Source organism: Tachypleus tridentatus, chromosome 6 (genome assembly GCF_004210375.1).
Source record: "Tachypleus tridentatus isolate NWPU-2018 chromosome 6, ASM421037v1, whole genome shotgun sequence".
Taxonomy (NCBI): Eukaryota; Metazoa; Arthropoda; class Merostomata; order Xiphosura; family Limulidae; genus Tachypleus; species Tachypleus tridentatus.
Window position 1 is genome coordinate 43,800,921 of NC_134830.1, and position 27,823 is coordinate 43,828,743.

Sequence of the window (27,823 nt, forward strand, 5' to 3'; positions counted from 1 at the left end):
GTTGTCACGCCATCCAGGAAAAATGACAGAAGAAGATCACATGCAGACAAAGTCTAGTTTTTGACATAGAATATATCAAGAACCAGAGTTTAAGAAAGGGGACTGTGATTTAATATAATCATCCCAAAGAAGTTACCTTCCCGTTTTTATCAACTCAGTCTCAGGTGATATCATGTCTGTGCCAGGCCTTCACGGACGGCATACCTGACCACCAGTGAGTGCGCAAGTAGTAGTGCAGATGTTCAACTGGTCTGCATCATTATTGGATAGCCAAGTGACCCTGTGGAACAGACTCATTTACAAAAAAACAAAGAAAGAAACTGATCCAACATTTTGCACTCGTTCTTAGCACTTAACTACCAGAATTAGCTTCTCCTCGTTATGGTTCACTCATAATACATTGTAAACACTTTGAGATTATTTGACCCCAAAGGAAATAAACTGCACAAGAATACATGGTGGTACCTTCCTATCGATAGAAATCCATATAGAGGTATCATGAAAAGGAACTGTGGCATGTGACAGAGAAGAACAGCTGAAAATGTTGATAATATTTAGATTTGAGTAAGAGTGTGGAAATATTTATATTTGACAGACTAAAAGTAATTTGAAATGTCGTTTAATTGAGCATAAAGAATACGTAAGAAATAAAAAAAACTAAAAATTCAGCCATTGCATAACATGTACATGGAACAAAACATACGGTATTGTGAGAAAATACTGTAATGTTCGCTCAACCAAAATAGAATACAACTAATAATATTTGATAATCCTTGAAAATAATTAAACATAGATTAGATCTTGTATTATTAAATAGAGACGGAGATCCCGCGAATATTTAGATAAAATGTGGGGATGACCTTCTTTGAAATCTTCACGCTGGAATTGTAAACCTGTACATAGGGCATATGATCTATAAAAAAAACACACGTATAAATGAGACACGATATGTTTTGCAACTCATCCCTGAAGATGGCGTTGCAACATTGAAACATGTAAAGTCAACTTTTTTCTTTAATACTATACATTGAGCTTAATTCAAATGTTTTAAATTGTGTATCTATTTTTAATGTTAAGAGTTATTTATAATTGTAGCAAAGGCATTTTCATCGGTGTCAGTTTTCGTTTGTATTTATTAATGCAATCAAACTTTTATACAGAATGGATGTTATTGAAATATTAGTTGCTTTTAGTTCTGATGTTTACAATTAGCTTACGTTTGATTAAACTGTCTACATTGACATATGCCACTCTTTTTTTTTTACATTAGGAACTTGATTAAAACAAGTTTTTGAAATCTAATGCCACCAGTTCTAAGTGTAGTTGTGTTAAACGCCACGTGCAGTCACAATACAAAATATAAGATAGATATCAGGAGGTAGCTACTAACCACCTTGTTTAATCAAATTCCCTCACCGAATATGATCACCTATTCAGTTTTAGGGGCGTTATAACGTGATGGTCAATCGCACTTTACGATGGTAAAAAAGATGCCCGATATGTAGCGGTGGGAAACGTTGGCGAGATGAGTTCTCTCAAGTAAATTATTACTAAAGGAGATTCAATACATTACACGTATAACTAATTGGCTAAGCATACTTGTTATAAACTTATTTATTTGTTTTGGCTGGAATAAAAGTTTAAAGAGATAATTAGAATCAACTAACATTTTCTACAAACACATATGTCTATCATTTACTTTATACTTCTTTCATTTAACAATACTAGAAAACAATGTGAATTACATGTGTATAATGGTAGAAGAAGGTTCTGTTGAAAGTAAGCACAAAGATATAGAATGGGCTGTCTGTATTCTGCCCCTCCTACGGGTATCGAAATCCAGATTCTAACGTTATAAATTCGCAGATATACCCCTGTGCCACTGGTATTACAGTTTTGTGCGATCTATATTATGAACAATTAACGCTTTTCAGCGTTGCAATTCCGCAGACATACCGCTATGCCTCTGAGGGCTAAACGAAAAAAAAAGAAGAAATCACTTTGTTATTCGAAGATAAGCTAGCAAATGCTATCATTTCAATTTTTTTCCCATAATCCTAGACGAATCAAAATAAAAACGAAAACACAAAGTAAAAGATCAATAACACTGAAGGAACATTGTAATTAATGTTCTTCTCCTTCCATATTTCTATCATTGGAAATGATAAGAGTAATTTACTATTTTACAGAGATATGAATCTCGTGATTTATACGAATCGACAACGTCATGCTTCGGTGAATAAAGGAATTAATGGTACTGGAGTCACGAGAAGTCTTTCCGAGGGGTTTGCGTCACATACAAAGGGGTAACTTTTGAAAATCTAATCTTAATATAGAACTAAGAAAATCTAACACTAAAATGGTATAATATGGTATAAATGGTATGTATGTATATAGATATATGGTATAATATGTTGAGCGCATTCTTTAACACCTGCTCTATAACGTTGGTACAGATATGAACTTTTATAAACGGAGAGTATTTTATTTTATATTGGAAAAGTACGAAAAACATGAGACTAGAACCCAACCCGAAATGTGTAACACCGTAAAATCCTGTAATACAAATAGTAATAAAACATCACGCATGGGCGGGGAAGTTTTTTTGTTGTTGTTTTTTCACAGCGAAAAACATGGAATAATGGAAGCAAATGAATAACTATTGTGATAATTTTAGAACGCTGTGTTTCACCTAAATAAATACGAATTAATAACTTTAGAGTACGGACACCTATGTTAAAATAACTTGAAAGAATTTATTAATTTATTTATGTATTTAGCACATCGATTTTTAACAGCATATAGTTTTGAGTCAGATTAATACAGCTATAGTTTCATTTTTTTCATTGTCGGCTTTTATTATTTTATCATGATTTGTTCATTGTATAGAATTAAAGTATTGACAGATAGTCAATATGGAGATACCCCATATGCACAACCTTTAAATCAATACATCTGAGTAGCTTTTAATTTTTTCACTACTTGACGTATTTGCTTTGGCAAGATGAATTGTGTACTACTGAGGAAGCATATATGTTGTAACGACAATGGAAATAATCTCAGATTGGACCAGACTTGTGTGAAAGTACATATAAAAACACTCAATAACACAACGTTACTATGTACCCTCTAATAAAGGCACGAACTTAACCTCAGGCGCCCTTAACAGAGCTCTTTAGCGTATTGTGTAAATTTTAACCTTATCTTATTGAGTTTTGAATATGAACAGTGGTTTAGCGAGTTATACTTTCTCTGGAAACATCACTTAGACATCATCAGAATCAACATATTAAATATATCTCGAAACTTAAATGCTTTTTGTGGTTCAATATTAAGTACAAAAACTTATAACCCTAGCATTTTGCTTTCGATACCTACGATGAGAACATCATATATAGTTTACTACAAATAAACAGAAGCACGAAGCTAAGTCGACAATTCCTTTCTAGGGTTAGGGTAAATGTCTTTTAATTTTAAAGAGTAAATGAGCATTTCAAAATTTCAAATGCAATGCCTTTTATTTTCAATGTAACTATCTCCCGGAGAGGTAGTGGTAAGTTTTGATTTGATTTCCCATGGTGAACGCAGAAGACAGCCTAATGTAACCTTGCTCTAAAACAAACTGTACAACTAAAATTAAAATATAAGGTTAGCTCAGCAAAATCATACTTATAATAATTAGAATTTTCCATCACAACTCTTTACAATGAATCGCGCGATCTTAAATTACCTTTAGAAACGTTTATAACAACAAGAGCATGTTGTTTATTTTTTCATTCATATAAAGCAACAACTGTTAATTTGATGACCCATCATACTTAAGGACTGCCATTTTTGTTTAAATACATTTTACGTAAAAATAATTACCTAAGACTAAGCATTTTGTGTTTGTTTGTTTGTTTTGGAATTTCGCACAAAGCTACTCGAGGGCTATCTGTGCTAGCCGTCCCTAATTTTGCAATGTAAGACTAGAGGGAAGGCAGCTAGTCATCACCACCAACCGCCAACTATTGGGCTACTCTTTTACCAACGAATAGTAGGATTGACCGTCACATTATAACGCCCCCACGGCTGGAAGGGCGAGCATGTTTGGCGCGACGCGGGCGCAAACCCGCGACCCTCGGATTACGAGTCACACGCCTTACGCGCTAGGCCATGCCAGGCCCAAGCATTTTGTGAAAATTAACAAAATTTCATCACGAATACTCTGCCTAAACAATCTATCAAATAAATCAACAAGAGGATATTTTATAATAAACTTACAAACGTTAATCGTAGATTTCAATATACTGAGTTATTATACACGATCTTTTAATATAAGTTATTTGATATCTAAAAGATGTTCAGCACTTCAAGAGTAAAAATGCACTAGTACCATTATTAACATTTTAGAGATCCTGGTTTAGAGTATTTTTTTTAAATACCTTAATCACTTGTTGTTGCAAATACTAAACTGGATCGAAGTAAAGCAGTTTTGTAGTGCCAGTGTCATTAAATTCGCATACTGGATCAACTTCAACAAGAGGAAAAAGGAACCTTTCTAATCCATAATCAACAAATGTAGTATTAACTGACAGTCATGTAAATTTCATGTTTATATAATTTATAAACTCAAACTTACTGTGATAATTATCATCCTAAAGTTTATTTTAAAATATCGTGCACACCTGTTATCTAGGCTATTTGTCCCTAATTTTAATTAAGCAGCCTAGTGGTGACAGCTAGTCAATAGCACTAATTTCAAACTCTTCTCGTCGCACGCCTTAACACGCTTGGCCATGCCGGGCCCTAGGTTCGAAAGCTCACCGCTTTCCCACAGCATTAGAATTGGTTTGAATTTCGCGCAAAAGTACACGAAGTCTGTCTGCGCTAGCCGTCCCTAATTTAGCAATTTAAGCCTAGAGAGAAGGCAACTAGTCATCACCACCTACCATCAACTCTTGAGCTATTCATTTACCAACGAATAGTGGGACTGACCGTACCATTATAATGCTCCAACAGCTGACAGGGCGAGCATGTTTAGTGGAGTGGAGATTCCAGCAAGCGAATCCAGTGTCCTAACTATGTTGGACATGGTGGACCACTGCAGAAAGAACAATGTCAAAATAATACATGAAGCTACATTACACAAGAAAGAGGTGATCGCATAAAGAAAAGAGCATGTCTTAGAAATCCTTTATACTGACGGCCAAACAATACCAAGAAAGAGACGTTTTACATAAAATATTACTTGTGTTGTGGTTATTAAACATTAAAATAACAAATTGAATATACAGAAAAATATTCTTGTTGCATCTATTACAAACCCTTATTTTGATTACAGTATAATTGATAAGTGCTGTTGACATGGAATTAAAATAGAGACTTGTAGCTTAAAAAAAAAGATAACGTAGACGTTATTTTTAGCCTTGTTTGTTTACTTTTTTGAAGTCCCAATTCGTAGGATTGCAAGTCTGTCCTTTGCATTTTGATTCAAATTGTTCCTGCATTTTTCATGATTTCTATTCTTCTTTCTAAATTAACAGTTTTTAATTATTCTGTTTATTAAGCTTTTATGATATCCACTTACGTAGAATACAATTTAAGCCACAAAACATTCATGTGAATTCAGTTGAATGTTACGTGTTCTTTAACGGTTTACTGATGCAGTGGGGTTTTCCCCCCATCCAAGCACCACATTGAAATTATTCAAAATAAATAACAAATTTACAACAACGAATAAACAGATGTATTAATAAGCAACTACAACAACAAAAATTGAGAGCTGTCCACAAGGGACCATCTTAGAGGCATCAGTGTAAAAGTTCAATGTAACATACTTTCCTTATTAGATCTACATAAAACATGTGAATGTCTTTCAACAGTTTGCTATGCACAAGTGTTGTTAGAATAAGGTAACACAAAATAATGCATGCAAAATAGACAACAGCGAAACACTTAGCGTAAGTCGCCAGTTATCGACAACTTTTACAATTGCTATCTTAACATCAACTATTTAAAACAGCAATAGTTATATGAAATAGTGCTTTATTCAGTGGTTATAAATACTAAACAGCTATTTACAATTTCAGCTAAGTATAGAAACCAGTGGAAAGAATTAACATCATCATTTAAATAAGGAAATCTAAGGTAGTGTCGTCCACTGTTAAATTATTGCTGAAGTACAGTGGCAGAAATCCACGTAGAAACAGTTTATGTGTTTTATTAAAGAAAAGTCACATCGGGCTATTTGCTGAACACACCGAGCGGAATCGAACCTCTGATTTTAACGTTGTAAATCCGTAGACATACTGCTGTACTAGCGAGAGAACGTAGAGACCGCAAACTCGAGTAATGATGAACAACAGAGAGCCGAGTAACGATACTGTAAATCCAAATGGGGAACCTTTAACGTGGCAGTTTCCAGTTAATGTTATAGTTTCAAAATAACGTGCACACTTGGAAAAACACCAGATGGTTTTGATGATGGAAAGTTTAGGACTTACAAAGTTTCGCAGCACGACAAAATTAACGAGTTACAATTACGTTTAAACTATTGTGCAAGTTTTTCTGCAAAATTAATGTGTGATCCAGCTTTAAAGTAGATATCAATTGCGTTAATTTCATAGTCTATTGGTAATAAAGATTTGTAGTTTAAAAAAAAAACTGTCAGCAGTTTGCTTACTTTTTGCGCCCCCTAATGGTAGATTTTAAATTAAAAATATTTAAGTATTTTGTTTGTTGGCTTTTTTAAATAAACAGCAATGGGCATATATATGTCTATACTAATACATAATCCCATTACAATTTTATCAAGAGAAAAACACCCTTTTTCTCATGAAACAAACACGTCTAAAAATCTTCCTGTTTTCTTAAAGTAATTATTTACTGAGTTAGGAGGTTTTGTATTTGAGATTTTGCGTAAATACGCGCTGAGTACAAAAGCAACTGCTCAGCACAGTATCATATCTGTTATACATTTATAACCATATAAATCAAATTTCAATGAAAAATAATCAACTTTTAAATAAGTCATGGACATTCGCAAAGCTTCATATGATATATCTATCTGGGTTTTGGTAACTTAACTGATATTGATAGAGGCTTGTGAAACACCAACATTAATAATGAAGATATGAAAAAATTGGCAAACCTTGATTTTGTTTACAATCATGAAATCTCGCATTTTTTCTTATTATGAACATTAAGACGGTCTTAGATATTGAAAAGAAAGGTTTTAGGTGTTTTTTTCAAGAATAAGATGTTTTATTAAATTTTCTTTGTAATTGCGTACGAAGTTACACAATGGGCTATCTGTGCTTTGCCTACCACGGGTATCGCAACCAGTATCCTTGCGTTGTAAGTCAGCAGATATACCGCTGTGCCACTGAGGGGCGTATATGATTGGTTTTGAACAAATCCCTTTGCGATTCCTATTTTGAACAACTATCGTGGTTCGTGATAAAATTTTGTGTTTTTTTTTTAAATAAAAAAATCATAAGTTGATCAAAACTTAAAATAACATTATTTTTAGTTGGCGTTCTCAAAAGAAGAGAAGTCAGGTAATAACACTTCCTCATTTGAGCCATATTGTGTTTCTAACCTAAGGCCCTTCAACACATGCTTATCACCAAGTCATATCTTACTCATATTTCAAATTAACTTTTGTAAAAAATTAAATAAAAATACTTTTAATTGCTGGAAAAGTTTAAAATTAATATTTCTTAAATCGCCATTTTCTATTCATTTTAAGAAATTATAACTTAGACAAATAGAATGTACCGCACTAAGTATGTAGTGTTCTTTTGGAAGCAGAAAAACTTGCTTGTAATATTATCTATATTATGTTTCACACTTTGATGTTCTCGTTTTGGATTTATTTACAATTCTGTCGATAAAAACACAATACGTAAGAAAAAATAGCATAGCTTGATATATTCTGCTTTTACAACTGATTACAATGACAAAATATAGCAGCAACTAACAAAATAAGAATATGACATTGAATTATATTACTTCCTCATTGGATGTTAGCTGTGACACCGGGTCAAGTTATTTCATTTGATACAGCAGGTTTCGTTAAGGCCTTTCAAGTTGTTAGCACAAAGCCTAAGTTCACTCAATATAATATAACATGATTATTGAGTTGTAGTTACATATACTCCCATCGTTTGGACTTTTTATATAGATATTGTAACCTTCTAATGGGCAAAATCCGTATGATTCAATATTGATAGTTTTGTTTGATTGCGATTGAAATTAATTGAAAGTATGAGAACGATGTCATATAGATCTTTCTTTCCATTATATATTAGATTTAATATTTTTCTTTCCATTTATATATAAATATCTAATTTACTTTTAATCATTGCACCTGATACCCGATACACTAAACTAGGAATTTAAAGGTCATTAAAATGTGAGAAACCATTATAATGAGACATAAAAAAAACATATTTCAATGTCGATTCGAAAAGTAATCAAAACAGAACAAGAACGGCATCTTGGTAAGACCTGTACCTGGTAAGTTCATTAACAGTTTTAAAATCGTTTCTTTAATGTCTCGATGACATTTCTCAAGACATTGCACTTCTTCTCTATAAGGAAATCTTGATCAGGTGAACTGAAAATCTTGTGTCATTGACACAGAGTAGTTTAAAAGAAATAGTTGGTTTGATCGAAAATATATAGACTAATATGCAAACCAGGTTTATAGAATCCAATCAAACCAAGCTATTTTCTTACTTCTTTATTTTTATGTATTTATCAGTTTGTTTTACTAAAAACAAATAACTATATCCATTTAAAGTTTAAACTAAAGGTCTTCTTAAATGCCAAGTTGTAAACATATAATACACGTTTTTTTATTTAAATGGAATGTGTTTATAATCTATTTTATCCTATTATTATGAGTACAGGTAGCCCTCGAGTAGCTTTGCACGAAATTCAAAAACAAAATAAACTATTATTATGCATCTAGTTTAGCAGAACTAACCTTTACTGTCTTTCAAAGTTTGTAGTACATACTCGAGGGATTTGTGCATTTTCAAAAAACGAAAACATATAATTTAATGACTATTCTAATATTCAAAAGTTATGTATATTAACTGTGATGAAGCACAAAACGCTTTCAGCGTTGGTTAAAATTATATCTGGAATTTCAAGGTCGTTTGTTTATTTTTACTTTTCTACAACTACTGCACACACCCGGTCAGCAGAATTAACCGTATTGAAAACGTGAAAACTAAACTGAAAACAAAACCTTTATTAGCAATAACTTGTACGTTAAATTAAACTTACACTTTAAGTGTAGGTACAAGTACTCACGTATAAAATCATAATTTGCTATCTTCAGTTGTGTATTCAAAACACGTTAGATGTTCGTAATGGAACGCAAAAAAGTAACAATAACTGAGAACATCCCAGCCGTGGGGGCGTTATAATGTGACGGTCAATCCCACTATTCGTTGGTAAAAGAGTAGCCCAAGAGTTGGCGGTGGGTGGTGATGACTAGCTGCCTTCCCTCTAGTCTTACACTGCAAAATTAGGGACGGCTAGCACAGATAGCCCTCGAGTAGCTTTGTGCGAAATTCCAAAAAACCAAACCAAACCCAACTGAGAACAAGTTAATAAAAGTACCACTAGGATAATAAGTAAAACTCATTTCCAGAATATGTCTTTTTTCAGCTCCCTTATAAACGGCACGGGGGTGTTTAAGATGAATGATTCAATAAGCTCTAATAACTAAAGGAAGAAAAATAGGATTTACCTTTCTCTTTGATACATGTGCTACTTAAAACGGTGCTTACAAATATAAATTATCTTGAGTAACCAAACATACTACTTAACATACGTTTGTCGCTCTCCAAGAGAACTCAAACATATATGACGTAATTAAAGTGTTCGTTTCAGAACAAAGCCACATTGAACTGTGTCCACCGCTGGGAATCGAATCCTAGTCTTGTAATTCCTTAGACACACCATTGTCCCCCAAAAGACAAGACCAGTTCAAAACCCTTAATTAAAAAAACAACTGAAGTAATTCATAGTATCAGATTATGTTCACCTCGCACTTTTAACAGTTGCTCTAAACATTCTTTTATATATATGAGATATATTTATATGTTACATATTTGATATATTTGATAGTCAACAATACCTACAAGAAATTCTTAGACTATCTTATTCGAGCCTGGTGGTTAGAGCACAGGACTCGTAATCTACGAGCCGAGAGATCGAATACCGTCTTCAAACATGCTCACTCTTTCAACCATGTAGCTGTTATAATGTTACGGTGAGTCCCACTTTTCGATGGTATAAAGTAGTCCAAGAGCTCGTGGTAGGTGGTGTTGAGTATCTGCCTTCCGTCTAATTTATTACTTTTAAATTAACTAGGACTAACACAGATAGCTTTTGAGTAGTTTTGTGCGAAATTTGACAGAAACAAGCAAAGAAAAGAACTTTAAAACCAAATAGTTGAATTTGATTGTTACTCTTATAACGCACTTACGACTCCAAAGTGAAGGGAACCACGGAGTCTGAGATCCACGTTATGACAAGCTTACCACTGAGTCAAGCTAGACTTTTACAAGTTATAAACAAGGACATTACTTTGTTACAACGAATGCAACACTACACCTTCTAATTTGGAAGTATGTTTTCGGTAAACAAGGACATTACTTTGTTACAACGAATGCAACACTACACCTTCTAATTTGGAAGTATGTTTTCGGAGATATCTTAAATCTTATGAACATTGGGTACGCAGTACATAATTAGCCAACAAACCTCTACGAGTCTCTGGTTATAAATTTTGTGAACGTGTACTCAATTCCTCATCAGTACCTTTCCCTGCTGATTCATTATATGCGCGAATTGTATTAAATAAATATGAAACTAACCCAGTGGTTTATTTCCAGACGTGTTACTGGCATTGAGAGAAAATAGTGGCCTATTAAGTGTATTTTCACTATAGTTGTCTGTTCAGTACAAAAAGTGTAGTACGAATACGAGCAATTCTATTGATCAAAACAAAATAAAGCCCAACTTTACTAGTCATAGGCCTAACAATAGCTGCCAAGGCCTCATAACGAAAACATTCATTTCTAATTATGCTCCGATTTGCCGTAACCCTGGAGCAGATTCCATCCTCACACCATTAAAAAACGAATGTCCACTTCAAACCATTAATGTTTAGATACCGGGTATTTCTAGACTGTCATAACGGTCCTCGGAGATGAATTGGTATTGTTGTAGGAATATTCCAGATTCTCGACTCCCACAACTGCTCGTGTATACAGATAATGGAATTCGGATTACTGCTTTTCTGAGCTATGGTTTTTTTTCGGGGGGTCACAATTAAGTTAATAGGATTTATTTCATGGAAATAATTATATTTAAATTTTGTTTCATTTTTCGGTGATAGAATCGTATTATTCTGCTTCTATATTCAACTAAATCATTGTGAGTAATATAACTGTCTGTTGGTATTTCGTTGAAATAGGATTACCTCAGTATGATGAAGAAACCAAAGAGGCTGCAGATGATAATATATATGTATATCAAAGGCTTTGAAAAGAACAAAGAAAAATGAAATTAGGATAAAAATTCTCATTACAGATCTACTTTATATATACGTATTTTTCTTTAGTGTATCCTACCATCTGCACTAAAACCGATTGAGCTAAATATAATTGTCCAGACAAATCGTACTAACAATAATGTTATCAGCTTAACACTGAAAATATTCTGAATTATTTAATTATTTCTGGGTATGTATTTTAAAGAAACACTTCACATAACGAAATTAATATAGATTACGAACCAGTCTCTACCAGAGTTTTCAGTTAAAGTGAACTACTGAATTACTACGAGATGATCCACATAGGAATACAACATACGTTTTTTGTTGTAAGAATTTCGTTAAAAAGAATAAAAGTCCGTGAGAAAAATTACTATGTCAGAAACAACACCAATTAGCATACGGTGTAACGATAGATAAGGGAGTCATTAAACATAGACAAAAAAAATCTGAGTTTTATATACGAGATCGGAACAAAGAACTATGTGTGATTTCCCTGGGGTTTCTCTGAGGTCGAATTAAGATGAGCTCTTATTGGTATTAACCATTACACTCTCTGTTCTGTAGTTTACTATTCGCTAGATTAAAGAACAATAAAAATGTGGTTGGCATAAATGCTTATAAAGGGAAGATGACGAAAATGTTATTTCTGTAGTCTCTTATTGCGATTCCAGAGGTCATACTTTCTGCAAGGCCAAATCGTTAGTTCTGTTTACGCTTGTACTATCTATGTTGTAGAATCAGGTATTTAAGCCGCTAAACAGACAGACAAAAAAACATAAATTGCTGAGACTACAAAACTATGTATGCTATTAAAACAGCTTTCAAGCAATAGTACGACATATTTAATGACAGAAAATCGTTTTACTGATACACAGGGACAAAAATTAACAAAAATACCAAGCTTAAGGGTACTTGTTAACAAAAATGCCAAACTTAAGGGTACTTGTTAACAAAAATACCAAACTTAAGGGTACTTGTTAACAAAAATACCAAACTAAAGGGTACTTGTTAACAAAAATACCAAACTTAAGGATACTTGTTAACAAATCATTAACTTTGAATTGATGTTTGCTAGCAAAAGAATTTATGTTTGTTTTGTTATTATGCTTTAGGCTTAACTTTACACAAACAAACAAAATCTAGTTAATTAGCTAAATATATCAAAACGGTAAGATGCTGACGTTTTAACATATATTCAATGTGTTTCGAAAACTTCTTGTAAATGCTGTTGTTCTGGTAAATTCTAAAGTTTTAATGTAAACTTAAATAAACTAGAAATTTAGATTTGTTTTTTACCAATAAAATAAATGCTCGACCTCTTTTATACATACTTCTGATTCTATATTTATGTAATATAGTTGACGGGGTTTCTTTTGTTCAACCATCATATTTAATCTTTTCGTTCTAAAGAATTCCTTCGGGAAAAGAAAATCGTCTTATGACTGCGACGTAAAATCCTCTTAAACATGTAACTGATGGTTGAGCTGCCCTCTAGCGTTGTTTTTGGCATTGTTTTCTAACAGTGCGCGTGACCAAAAAGTAATAGTTTTAAACTTAACTTTCAGCTACTTATTAAACTCTGATGTTCTTACGTAATTTTTGTTTTGTTTTCTTTGAAGATTTTGCTTATAGTCAGTATCTCGACTGTAAAAGTTTCTCTTGAAATTACTCATTAGTCTTCCTCAGCTCTCAGTTCCTGGCGTGTTATACGATCTGCTTTGGTATCAGTTTTTGTCTTTATTACAGAAATGTTAATTCGGTTTTAAAAACACATCTTCTGACAGCACACAATAACCAATGTATTTGCAAAATCAGTTCTATGAAGAAGTGTTAAAGAAAAATTATGCAAGGACATGTAATTAGCCTTCTACACGAGTGGCATTTTGGCATATAGCGACAACATTAGTGAAAAGAGAAGAATCATTATAGGCTTTTACCAAAATTATTGTCGTGTTCTTATTCTTTATTTTTATAGACGACTAAAATTTAATTAAACAACATAGTATTCAAGTCTTAAGTCGACCATCATCAAACGTCATTATTATATAGCAGTTCTCACCTTAAGTAGGCTAACGTGCGATCTATTTTCACATTCGGATGTCATGATTCTTTGTAAATTGAGAAACTTCAAATGCAAAAAAACAAGATGTCGTGTGATAGGAATTTATATTTTGCATTTATGGCAAAGCTAATGAGACTGTTTACTGTCTTGAAAAGAAGACAGTTACTGAAGAAAGACAGCCATATAGCATCACCTCAACGGGATTCAATGTCACTCCTATATCACTGCCTTGGTTGTAGAAACCAGCAAGGATCTCAGACTCAGTGATGTTCGTCAAATCCTTCTCAACGATCAATCCTCTGGAAAAATTCAAAATAGCATGGGGAAGAGCCTCAGTAGGTTTAGCATTGAGGAGAAGTTCATTGACTTTTGGGGTAGATGTTTCCATCAAGATATCCCCAGAACGAATCTTCTTCAGGGACTTGGAAGAGTCAGTAAACTCCTCTAATCTCTTCTGAATGAAAAAGGGAGACATTTACTCTAAGGATTTGTCAGATAAAGGTATGAAGGATTAAAGGTGACTGTTAACAGAGTCTTATAAGCTGTTTTACTGGTTTTTCTTCAAGGATTAGATTATCCATAATAAGCACAGAAAAGTTCAATGCCCACTGACCACACCCACATGGAGCTCTACTAGAGGACGCACTATAATGTCAAACAAGGATATTGCAGCAACTATAGGGTTTCGTGATCACTATACTCGAACACCAGCACCAGATATTATTTCCACAACACTCACAGAGAACGCCAAACACTGGTACTCGGTTAACCCTAGACCAACAGGGTCAGTTGATTGATTCTGGAGGGACCACTCGAAGACTACCCGTCTACAGGAATTCAAAGCTAAAATAGTGTGTTGAGGATGTGCCCTTTACTACCAGGGTTCTCTCCTCTCCTTCACAGGTCACCATGTACAGCAAACACGCTGATGGATGCTTAGATCCCAGAGGAGATAAACTGAAAGTATAGAACCTTCTCTAGAAGGTCCCCTCACCACGCACAGGAATCCACCTCAAAGGGTATATTTTGTGGCATCACACAGGTTCGAAGCCAACTAACCAGCTTTGAAATCCAATGTTTTTGTAGGAATAAACAATTTGGTATCTAGATTTGAAAACTGAGATTGCTTGCACGGTGAAACGTAGATACCTCCAGTCGTTATAAAATAACGATAAGATTCTTGGATGTGATGAAATTAGAACAGTTTTTTATCTGCTCGAATTTGCCATAGGTAATATCTATTTGTAAGTCAAGTGGTTCCAACATGATTAAAAAATAGCAACTATAAGTGTAATTGTACAAGATTTTCATCTCATTGATTTATTAATAGTTTGTTTTCTGAATTTTGCCCAAAGCTACCCGAGGGCTATCTGCGCTAGCAATCCCTAATTTAGCAGTGTAAGACTAAAAGGAAGGCAATTAGTCACCACCATCCACCGCCAACTCCTGGACTACTCTTTTACCAACGAATATTGGGATTGACAGAAACATTACAACGCCCCCATGGCTGAAAGGGCAAGCAGAGTTTGGTGTGACGGGGATTCGAACCCACGACCCTCAGATTATGAGTCGAGTGCCTTAACCACCTGGCCAGATTACACTGGGGAACACTTTTTCAGTAACTTTGAGTTGCATTGGATATTTTAACTGATTCTGAAGGAGTTTTAGGCGCTGATTTCAAATCTGAAATTAGTTTTTCTCAACAAGCTCTAGTTTGTATGCAATTTGAGGTTAATGAAATTGTACAAGTGTGAACTTGCGTAAACCATGTATAAGCATTTTCACGTCCATATATATAGATAGCTTCTAATATTTTGATCATTCTTCTTTTGTTTCAGATCAAACATGGCTTCCAAAAATAGATATCATTGCAGAAACAAGCCTGATGCCTTCTGCTACATATGTGGATGCTACACACTCAATCGTCAGAGACGTAACATATCCTCGTTCGTCAAGCGTGCCTACAAGGCATATTTTGAAGTTCATCTTGGTGATCAAGACAAGCAATGGGTTCCTCATGTTGTGTGCCACAATTGTGAGGAAATACTTCGAGACTGGACCAAAGGAAAACGCAATGGTCTGCCTTTTCGTGTTCCAATGATTTGGCGCGAACCCACCAACCATGTAACTGACTGTTATTTCTGCATGGTAAACACAACGGGTGTTGGGAAGAAAAACCGACATAAGATTACGTATCCGAACATTCCCTCAGCTATTCGGCCTGCTCCGCACTCTGAAGAAGTTCCTGTTCCAGTTTTCAAAGGCTTGTCTTCATTGGACGATAAAGACATTGGACATGATACAAGCGAACAAGACAGTTGTGACAGTGAATTGTCAGAAAAGTGAACACAATCGGAGAACTGTTCTTCAGACACTGAACCTTTCCCCGTCCCCAAGCCTCTTCCCAGGCTGAACTGAATGATTTAGTGCGGGATTTAGGTCTTTCAAAGAAAGCAGCAGAGCTTTTGGCATCAAGATTACAAGGCAGAAATCTTGTTGATCACTCTGTTAAAGTATCATATTTCAGAAAGCGTGACCACCTTTTAGTGACCTTCTTTCAGAAGACAGACAGTTTGTTTACTGCCATGACATCCAAGGGCTTCTCAAAGAACTGGATGTACCTCACTATAGTCCTGCTGAATGGAGACTCTTTTAGACAGTTCAAAACGCAGTCTAAAGTGTGTTCTTTACATAATGAGAATGTTTATGGAGCAGTACCTGTCGGTCACTCAGTGCATTTGCGGGAAGACTATGATGATATGAGAATGGTCATGGACTTATTAAAATATCATGAGCACAATTGGATCATTTGTGTAGACTTAAAGATGGTCAACTTTCTTCTTGGACAACAGAAAGGTTTCACCAAGTTTCCATGTTTCCTCTGTATGTGGGACAGCCGAGCACGAGACAGACATTGGGTCCAGAAGGACTGGCCTATTCGTGACACCCTTGAAGCAGGCATGCCAAATATCATACAAGACCCAATTGTAAGCAGAGATAAGATCATCTTTCCTCCTCTTCACATCAAATTAGGTTTGATGAAGCAATTTGTCAAGGCACTGGAAACCGAAGGTGAATGTTTCCAACACATCATCACAGCTTTACCAGGGTTATCATTTGAGAAGATCAAAGCAGGCGTGTTTGATGGCCCACAGATTCGAACCCTAATTCGTGATGATCAGTTTGTTGCTAAGATGACCGCTTTAGAAAAGGCAGCATGGTTATCCTTTGTGGCAGTCGTTCAGAACTTCCTTGGAAACAATAAGGCGGAGAACTACAGTGAACTTGTGAACAGAATGCTTCTCGCTTTTGTGATCTCGGTGCAACATGAGCATCAAGCTTCATTTTTTGAACAGCCACCTTGATAAGTTCCCTGACAACCTGGGGGCTGTGAGTGACAAACAAGGAGAACGATTCCACCAAGACCTAAAGGTCATGGAAGAACGCTACCAAGGGCGCTGGGACAAAAGTATGATGGCTGACTAATGCTGGAGCATTAAACGAGATTGTCCAGATGAAGTGCACAAACGCAAAAGTTACAAACGCAAATTCCTACCTGAATAAAATACACAAACAAATTGATAAGCTATTCCTATAATTTCCTATAATAACGAAAAATTAAAAAAATAAATAAAAATGTCAAATTGCATAAAATCTGTAGCTTGCAGACAAAACCCGGCTTCAGATTTGAAATCAACACACTCAAATTGACTATAGAAAGGTCTTTTTTTAAATGCAACAAAATGAGTGTTTCCCAGTGTTATTAATGAATCATTTGAATTGTTGTGTCGTTATTGTGTGATGTCCTGCTTACAAACTAACATTAGCTTCCATTAACAATATTGCATATTGCCTTGTGCACAAAACAACGTGCAATGTTGCCATGTGCACGAATAACAGTTGCTTCTATTTTCATCGTTCTGATAAAATATTCTACTTTCGATATATAATCGGAACCAGGTCAGTAGAATTTGATCTTTTGTGTACATGTTTAAGACTAACATGAAAACGTTTTGTAAGTTATCTTCTATACGTCTGCAAGTAATATTATCTTAATGTTTAATGTTTACAAAACAAGTTCAATACATTACATTGTGAAGCTTATAAATTCATTAAGCTGATTTTCTGAATTATTCAATAACGATTGCGTTTTCTGTGCATAACAAAGACAATGCATTACGTAAAACTATAACACAGTATGTCATGTATACTTTGTAACTATTCACTTTTCTATAGTCGTTTCTCATGAAATCAATTCATGTATGCATGAGAATTATCAAATTTATTTTACACTCAGGTAATCCTTCCTCCATGTCAACTCTGTTACACAGCAAGCAATAAATATTTAAATTTACAGTTAGTCATAACTGTATTCTAAACTACGTATATGACTACCACAAAATATATATTCATGGATAGAGTCGTTCTGTTAAAATTCATATTCAGTTACATGAACGTCGTTTCTTACTTGGCCATTCTGAGGTCAGAATACTACAATTTATATATTCATTGTTTGTTTGTTTGTTTTTGGAATTTCGCACACAGATAGCCCTCGAGTAGCTTTGTGAGACTAGATGGAAGGCAGCTCGTCGTCACCACTCACCGCCAACTCTTGGGCTACTTTTTTACCAACGAATAGTGGGATTGACCGTCACATTATAACGCTCCCACGGCTGGGAGGGCGAGCATGTTTGGCGCGACGTGGATGCGAATCCGCGACCCTCAGATTACAAGTCGCACGCCTTAATGCGCTTGGTCATGCCAGGCCAATTCATTGATAGAGTCGTTCTGTTAAAATTCATATTCAGTGATATGAACTTCGTTTCTTACTTGACCATTCTGAGGTCAGAATACCACAGTTTATATATTCATTGATAGAGTCGTTCTGTTAAAATTCATATTCAGTTATATGAACTTCGTTTCTTACTTGACCATTCTGAGGTGTCATCCAAGCCCTGATGTTCTGTTCTAGATATTCTTGAGCTTGTTGAACTACTGGAGACGGTACAGAAGTGCATCTAGCAACATCAGACTTTGATGCAGATGAAATTAAACTCACATTTGAAGTAGGGTTTCCACTGCCTTGATGAGCCATCTATAATAAAAATAATTAAAAAGAGTTTTGAACTATAGATTGCCCATTAGCATATCTCAGATGTAAATCAGAACCTCATGAGTATTCAAAGCATAACTAACAAATATTCTGAAATATGTATTTGTAATTTTTTATAGCAACCAGAAACACAGTTTGTATAAATCATTAATTACATACATATATATGTATTTAAATATTAAAATGTTTCAATGCACATTACACTTATGAAATTTCTCAACTCTTTAGACAATACAAAATGGTCAATTAAAACAATTTCAAAGGTTTTCATGACAGATATTCCTTTATTAATTTATTATTTGTCTGAAGATTCATATAGTTTCTTTCCAGAACATTCTACATTTACTGGCTGCAAAACTTGAAGAGACCGGCATGGCCAGGTGGTTTGAAGCGCTCGACTCATAATCTAAGAGTCGTGGGTTCGAATCCCTGTAACGCCAAACATGCTCGCCCTTTCAACCGTGGGTGTATTATAATGTTTCGGTCAATCCCACTGTTCGTTGGTAAAAGAGTCGCCCAAGAGTTGGTGGTGGGTGGTGATGACTAGCTGCCTTCTCTCTCGTCTTACACCGCTAAATTATGGACGGCTAGCGCAGATAGCCCTCGTGTAGTTTTGCGCGAAATTCAAAAACAAACAAACACTTGAAGAAAGATATAACTTAAAGATCATAAAATGTAATCAATTTCTTTATGCGCAAGTAATTCGTTTTTACTTTTACATTCAATTTTAAACTGTATTTTGCCATTAACACGTTTCCATATTTGTTGAAAAAAATTGAAATTACGTGTTGCTGTTTTACTTCTCATATTTTGTTTTTCTTAACCTTAATTTGATTTACACTTTTCATCAAGATATGAAGAACACGGATGATTTCTCATTCAAATAATATCGTCCTTATATGTACTTTTAACCTTCCTTCACCTGAAATAAAATTAGTGTGAACGTTATTCATTCAATAATTTGGTTCAGTCGTTACAATAAAAGATCTGTATATATGTGTGTGTGTGTGTATAGGAGAACCGATTTTTTCTCTCTTTTTTCTTTGTAGAAGAGGTTTCTTTGTTGGAATGGAATAATCAAGGAAATAGTTACATGCCGAGAAATTTTGCCTTTTATTAAATGACTCGCTTAACATAAAGGATTCTCAGTGTTCAACGTGCTGAGTGTATTTTCTGCACTACGCTGTACGTAAGTGTATTGGCTGTGCTGCAACAAGAGACCAGGAAATCCATTGAACTGAGCTCTAGGGTTTTAAGAGACATACAACAAAGCTGCTAAAACTAAATGGGTGTATAATTTCTCACCCTCGGAACTGATATAACTTTTATAATTTACATACGAACATGTTTATAGTTTGTTGTTAGTAATGTTTTATAATGTTCTTCCACCACCACCCACTAAGAAGGGCTCTGCATGGCCGGGTGGTTATGGGGTTCGACTCGTAATCTGAGGGTCGCGGGTTCGAATCACAGCCACACCAAACATGCTCGCCCTTTCAGTTGTGGGTGTGTTATAACGTGACAATTAATCCCATTATTTGATGGTAAAAGAGTAGCCCTAAGAGTTGGTGGTGGGTGGTGATGACTAGCTGCCTTCTCTCTAGTCTTACACTGCTAAATCATGGACGGCTAGCGCAGATAACCCTTGTGTAGCTTTGCGCGAAATTAAAAAAAAAAACACTTAGAAATTTTAGTTATATTGGAAACTTCAGACTTGAGATAGTGTAGCTTCTATAGATAAATAAGTTTTTAAGTGTGTGTAGTTTTGAAGCTATTGTGGACCCTAATTGTCCTAAAACTGAATACAACGTAATTGTTATGATATGATTGCAGGTCTGTTTTGAGTTTAAACTGATTACAAGATGGTATTTTATTAACAGCAAACCCACTATCGTTAAATAACACTTGTTGTTCATTTGTCTGTCATGTGTCTTTTAGTAAAAGTGCCTACATGAACGCTGAATTATTCCAACTTTGTCAGGAGATTGGGCATATGTGGGTGATTTTTAGATACTGAAACTATACAAGTGAACCAAACTTAGTTGACCGACATTGCATTAACAAACAAGGCACGAATTGTTGTCTTGTTTGGTTTCACGCTGGGACACATATAAATACACTTGTCTTCTTTGAGAAATTTATATTTTCTTTAAGGGTGCTTTTTAAAAGTTTTCATTATTCTCTTATGTATATAGTATTTAAATGTTCGTGTCCGCTTAAACAGATGATACTGGTATTGTACGACAAAATTCAAACATGATTCAGTAATGGTTTCTCAAGGCTTCTTCTGTTTGTCACAGCTTTACGGTATGATACACTTTATTATATTGGTGTATTATGATATTATTAAGTTTGAACCTTTTTAGGCTTCGTTTATGGTATATTTAACACATTAGGATACTCTTATGACCTGCATTCTCAGCTCCTGTGTTTAATAGTAGTACGGATATTGTGGCCTAGTCCAATCGTAAATACTATCTTAACGCGAATCCTTTACGTGCATTATTCAAGCGGCTCTATAATACAGTTTTTAATACTATAAGGAGAACGTTGTAAATTTACATTACAAATATTTTATAATACTACATGGGGAATCTTGTGCATTTGTAGTACAAATATTTTATAATACTACATGGGGAATCTTGTGCATTTGTAGTACAAATATTTTATAATACTACATGGGGAATCTTGTGCATTTGTAGTACAAATATTTTATAATACTACATGGGGAATATTGTGCATTTGTAGTACAAATATTTTATAATACTACATGGGGAATCTTGTGCATTTGTAGTACAAATATTTTCGAAAAAATAAAGAATTTTCCAGTCATCTAACTAATTAATTTTCCGAATCTATAAAAGATGATATATTAAAGTTTATTTTTAATACGCACTGGAAAACATAGAATAGATGAATAGAAAAGAACTTTTAAATGACAACGAGAAGACTTTTATCTTATAAGCAGATTCAATTAGATTTCCTTTTTTTAAAAAATAAAGAGAAAAACCTACAAGACGTGGAAAGTATCAAAATGGTAACTGAAGAAAGTTAACGACGCACGTTCCAACTAAACTTATTTTATTTGCACTATATTTCAAGCTTGTTCCCTTCGTCACTTAGAGGATAAAGAACGTTGAAACTATGTATACAAATTCACAGAAAAATAAAACAGATGTGATAAAAGAAAACGAGACATGTGTACGAAAAGGAGCTATTTGGAATAAAAACTTTGAAACGCCTTATAAACGAATAAGACAAAGATTGTTTTGAACTATGCTTCAATATTTTACTTTAAATATTGTTTGATAGAGGGGGTTTTGCACAACTTCGAAACTTTCGTTTCTCAAGTGTCGTCTAGACTTGACGTAGCATTTTGAATTTTCTTCATATTTGGGAAAAACAAATTTTGTAATATAAGAAAAGTAAGTCAGTAAGTCATCCGGTTTTGAGTTTCCATCGTGGCTGAGAGGAAACATATCAAGTAAATGATTGTTTGTTTCCGTCTCTGAGTTAAGTTGTAAAAACTTTCGATTGAATAAATAACCTGCTTCCCCTTTTTGAAGTATCCTGAATTTTCTATTACTTTTACTAAGTAATCATAAATAATTTGCAAATCTATAAAGGTCCTCACAACACTAGTGTTACAAAAGAGTTTCATTTGGTAAAAATCATAAAATCTAATAAAGACCAAATTTCAAGATTACGATGCATGCTCGAAATGGGCCCGGCATGGTCAGGTGGGTTAAGGCGTTCGACTCGTAATCTGAGGGTCATGTGTTCGAATCCCCATCGCACTAAACAGCTAGCTATTTTAGCCGGGGAGGTCTTATAATGTAACGGGCAATCCTACTATTCGTTGGTAAAAGAGTAGCCCAAGAGTTGGCGGTGGGTGGTGATGACCAGCTGCCTTTCCTTTAGTATTACACTGCTAAATTTAGGGACGGCTAGCGCAGATAATCCTCGTGTAGCTTTTCGCGAAATTAAAACAAAACAAACAAGCAAATGCTCGAAGTGAGATTGAAAATGTGCTGAAAATTTTGTAAAGGTGGAAAAAAGAACAAGGAGAGAGATATATTGTGGAAACTGAACAAACAAGACAGAAAAATAAATGAAAATGAAGGGAAAAATTATAAAAAATTAAAAGATCAAGAAGTTGAGAGGCAGGTATACAAGACATATATATACATAAGATATTAAAGAAAAATTAACAACAGATATAAATTTAATTGTAGATAATATTGAAAATGTGCAAAAGAATTCCAACTATGGGATAGTATATCCAGAAACTAAATTGGTAGATACAAAGATAAAATATTTACACCTGTCTTTGCATCCACTTAAAAATTCAAACGTCATTAATTATGAAACAGGGAACAGAAGAACTCAACAACTCTAAACCTGTTAATGCTATTGTTGCTGCTGTGTCATCCATGGCTACAGGGTCTTCCTGGGCTACTTATTACTTATTCCTCTTTCAAAACTCAGATGGTCAGTTCTAAAACATCAACCAATTGATAAACCAACAGAATATGACAGACAGTTACAATATGGAATATTTGATTTCATTCAAAATAATTCCCAAAGTAAACAGATGAAAAACCGAACAAAAAGCTATTCATCTTGCTGCGCATTTGGAAATGTCAGTTTTAACTACGTTATGCATCCTTCCATGTAAAAGTCAAAAGAACTATCTAGCTTTGGTGGCTTATCAAACATGTGCGTAATGATACATCAGAAGGAAATTTCGAAAACAAAGCTACGTATGAAGGAGATATAAGACTTAAGTAGAGTCTGAGGAAGACGTGGAAACCTTGCCCAGGTATCTCATCTGGGTGTTCCGCGTGAAATGATGGATTTGTTGCACGTGAATAATTCATACGGAGCATAGTGGATAAGAATACGCGAATTAGGAGAAAGCAAAGTATATGTGTATTTTTAAATGAAACTCTACCTTTGGCATTGGAGCTTGGATCAGTTCCACGTAAACAACTGCAGGCCCTTCCCAGAAATTATGAGCTGCCTCAGATAAAAGGCACCACCCAGAAAAGATAAAATAGTGTAGAAACATGAACTCAGAATGTAACAAGTACACAACAAGTGGAAGGTGTTTCGATTGCAATTTCAATGAGTATATTGTCAATAACAAAGAAAAATTTCCTTAAATTAGTTACCTGTTCATTGAGGATGGAGGATTTTGTTTTGGTTTTTAATTAAGATACGCAATGGGCTATCTGTGTTCTGCCTTCCATTGGTATCGAAACCCGATTTCTAGCGTTATTAAGTCCGCAGACTGTGCCACTGGGAAGCCAGGATGGAGGAAAACTCTTCAACTGTCACTTTAAAAAGGCCATATTGCTACATATTGTTCAGAAGTAACAAAAGGAAGAAGAAAATGCTGTATGTGTTGAAAGCATGAATATTAATTCCAAGACTGCAATACTTCATTGTTCAGTATAAAGCAGGAAGATGATATTTTCAGGATGAAAATACTCTTTCTACTCCAATAGAAATAAGGTGTTTACTGTGGAACGAAAACGATATATCAATATACGATCCGTGAATATGGTAACAGAGAGAGTTGAAGGAGATATGTAAGAGAGGGGGGGGATGGATACAACATAAACATTTTAATTACATGAAATGGAATCTCTCATTTATCCCACAGATGACACAATATTGAATTAAAATATAAATATGGGTTCTAAGTTCTCACGTTTAGATTTTTCATAGGAGAGAGGCATATTTTAGGATAAGTTCATTCATGTCGTCGGTTTCCTTGTACACGGACGACCTAAAGGGTTTGAAACAAGGAAACCAGTAGCTCATAAGTATACCAGTCTAAGATGTTCTCTAGTTTTCGTAGGGTCTCACCTGTATAAGCTTGTTTATATCGTATACAGCTAATCCAGCAAATTATATATAAACGGTGGAAGTGAGTTGTTTTATATTTGTATGTGAACGTGAAAGTTTCATTGGAGACAGCCGAAGGCTCAGATATGAAGCTGTATGTTAGTTGTAAGGTCCATCTACAAGGTTGTGTTTCGCAAGTTTGTTTAGATTAAGTCATTTCAGTTTGTAAACTAACACGTTGTAAATGATATTTCTGGGTCTTTCGACGTTTAAAAAACAGTGGTTAACATTAACTTCTGATCAGTTCAAACTAATTGCTTTTACCGAAACTAAAATTCAGAGTGTTATCAATAGTGTCCATAGCTAACTAAATATTCCTTTTTTATGTTGTTATTTATAAATAATAGTATGCATTGTTTTATCAGTTGGATATTTTTGCTGTTAACGAACGACATTTATGGTCGTAAACCCAATAATAACATATGAGGTTCGGTCACCTTAGAATATTTTGGCTAGATGCTTGTAATAAACTAAACTATCATTATGATGGAAGTATAAAAATTGAAATTAAAAATAATAACAAAGGTAAATATATATTAAACATTACAACAAGTACCGTTAAGAAAAGTAGTTAAAAATAAATAATTCAGTATATCCTACTTATGGGTATAAGTAGTGAATATGTGTTTCGATGGGTAGTCTCTTATTACTAAAGTTTTGGTGAACAATTCTATAAGTTGTCTATTAAGTAGTTAGGATGAGAGAATAATAAGGATTCTGTCAGTTTGTCACTTGGTGGAAGACAAACAAAGTTTGCTAATCTGATAGTGGCGAGTTCAGCAGTGTCAGTGATGTCATTGAGATAGTTCTGTTGTTTGAAGAAAATCCTTCATTTTGTTTGCTTTGCAAATGTTGTCAACCCTTAAACAGCGGAAATGTTGTAGGTAGCAACATCAGTTGATGATGGTCACCGTTTAAGGGTTGAAACTTAAATTTCTTAGGCTTAAGAAATGACCTTTTCGAATGACTTGTTTGGTTTGTGAATGGTGAAAGAGTTTTAGTTTAAGTAGGTGTCAGTGTCAATAAGTTTATTATGTCTGCTGGTTGTGAGCGTAGTTTTCGAAATGTCAGTATTAATGTCTTAAGAAGCGTGTATTCTGACTTGAATTTAGGAAAGATTATTTACCTAAAAGTCGGTGTAGGAATAATAGGTAACATGTTCTATCTTAATGTGATATAGGGTAAACATGTCAAAACCAGAATTTTTTTTGTGAATGGATTACTCTTTAAGTAGTCGACTCTGTATGAGATGAATATATAAACAATTTGAAGTTGTTGGTTTTTGTAACAATGCATGATAGACAATTTAAATATCTACCAAGCACTCTGTAGAGACGTAAAGTTCATAACTAGAATAAAGGTATCAAATTTACGTTTACTACCATAAACAGAAAACGTCACTGAGATGTTTATACATTTGTTTTTGTATATGACAGAGAGATAGTAGAATACGAATTCCAGAGCTTTAGCTGAACCATATAATATTTTCGTCATGTATATATATATTTATATATAAACATATAAAGATCACTTGTGGGTTAATTTTTGCAAATTTTGTTTGAAGAATGAGAAGATGCCAGGTTTGGGAACTCCTAAGTTTCAACCATAAAGTCTGGGTCCAGATCTTACATTTTCATGAAAGATTACTAAATAAGTGTTAGTTTGCTCAGGTACTCTATTTGTATGTAATATTACAACGTTATATTTATTACGAGTGTACACATACCTGTATCTGAGTTCTTAATGTTAGCACTGAGATAAATTACTTGAAACAAATGACTGATTTAGAAGACTTAAAAAGCCCAAGAAGAACAGTTGGTGTACGTGTAGAACGGTGATGTGTTTCCGTTAATAATTTGAGACGAAAACAGTTTTTGGCATGTTTATTTAAGCAGAATTATTCATTAATCGGGAGCTAAAATTCGCCGCTTTACGATGGACTAACCAAAATAAACATTAGATGAAAACAGTAAAGTTTTGACTGTTTATAAAACGTTCTTGTTAGTACCTTTACTAGTGTGATAAGATTTTGTAACGAAAATATATGTTAAAAAAACTCTTTAAGAAGGACCTGTTAACATGTTATTAAATACTATAGGATCAACATAAGTTTTCATTATCATTTACATAGGAGAACACATTTTATGTATAAATTATTTTCGTTGAATAAAAAAAATTAATGAATATATGCATAAGCGTGTGTGTGTATGTGTGAGTGATAGGTTAAATAAACTGAAATGAATAAAAGCTTTAAAACTTCTTTCTATTCACGATAATGTACAAGGTCTGTTCAAAAAAATACGCGGACTGACGTCATAAAACAAAATGTACTTTATTTAGAAGTTACAGGTCTGGGACCCCTTCAAAGTACTCTCCTCCCCAACGCACACACTTATCCCAACGGTGTTTCCACTTGTTGAAACAGTCCTGGTACGCTTCTTTTGTAATGTCCTCCAGCTCCTTCGTCGCATTTGCCTTAATCTCGGGAATCGTCTCAAATCTTCTTCCTTTCAAGGGTCTTTTGAGTTTGGGGAACAAGAAAAAATCGCAAGGAGCAAGGTCAGGTAAGTAGGGGGGGTGGGGAAGAACAGTGATCGAGTGTTTGGCCAAAAACTCACGAGTTCTGAGGACTGAATTTTCGGTCAAAATCTCGTAACAAGATCCAACTGATATTCCACACTCTTCAGCAAGCTCCCTGACAGTCAGACGTCGATTTCCCCGCAACGGGGTGTTGATTTTGTCGACGTGTGGGTCCTCAGTTGACGTGGAAGGACGTCCAGGACGCTCATCATCTTCAATGGACTGTCGACCATCCTTAAAACGTTCATGCCACTTGAAACATGCCGTACGCTTCATAGCAACATCACCGTAAGCATAGCAAAAGTTTCAGTCGCAAGTTTAACACAAAATTTCACAGCAAGTCGTTGCTCCTTCAGGTCATTCATTCTGAAATCCGCCAAATGAAAAAATCGCACTTCACTTAAAACCGCGTAGCTAATACACATATGAAGGTGTCTGCAATCGGGAAATAGCGTCGTAATCAGCTGATCTGTGCGAATCTAGCGATATCAAGCGGATTCCTCTGGAACCAACTGGAGCCGCGCAATTCAAACAGTCCGCGTATTTTTGGACAGCCCTCGTATTTAATATAAGATACGCTCAGAATACTAAG

The 27,823-nt window shown here is 34.6% G+C and overlaps 1 protein-coding gene across 1 annotated transcript in view; it reads right to left on the reverse strand.

Moving 5' to 3' along the window:
* The window catches only part of LOC143252353 (uncharacterized), a 235,130-nt gene that overhangs the window by 183,873 nt on the left and 23,434 nt on the right, over positions 1-27,823 (reverse strand). The window contains exon 2 of the mRNA XM_076504337.1: positions 18,553-18,720. Coding sequence (XP_076360452.1) covers positions 18,553-18,643 — 91 coding nt within the window. The 5' untranslated portion in view covers positions 18,644-18,720. The remainder of the gene's footprint in view (positions 1-18,552; positions 18,721-27,823) is intronic.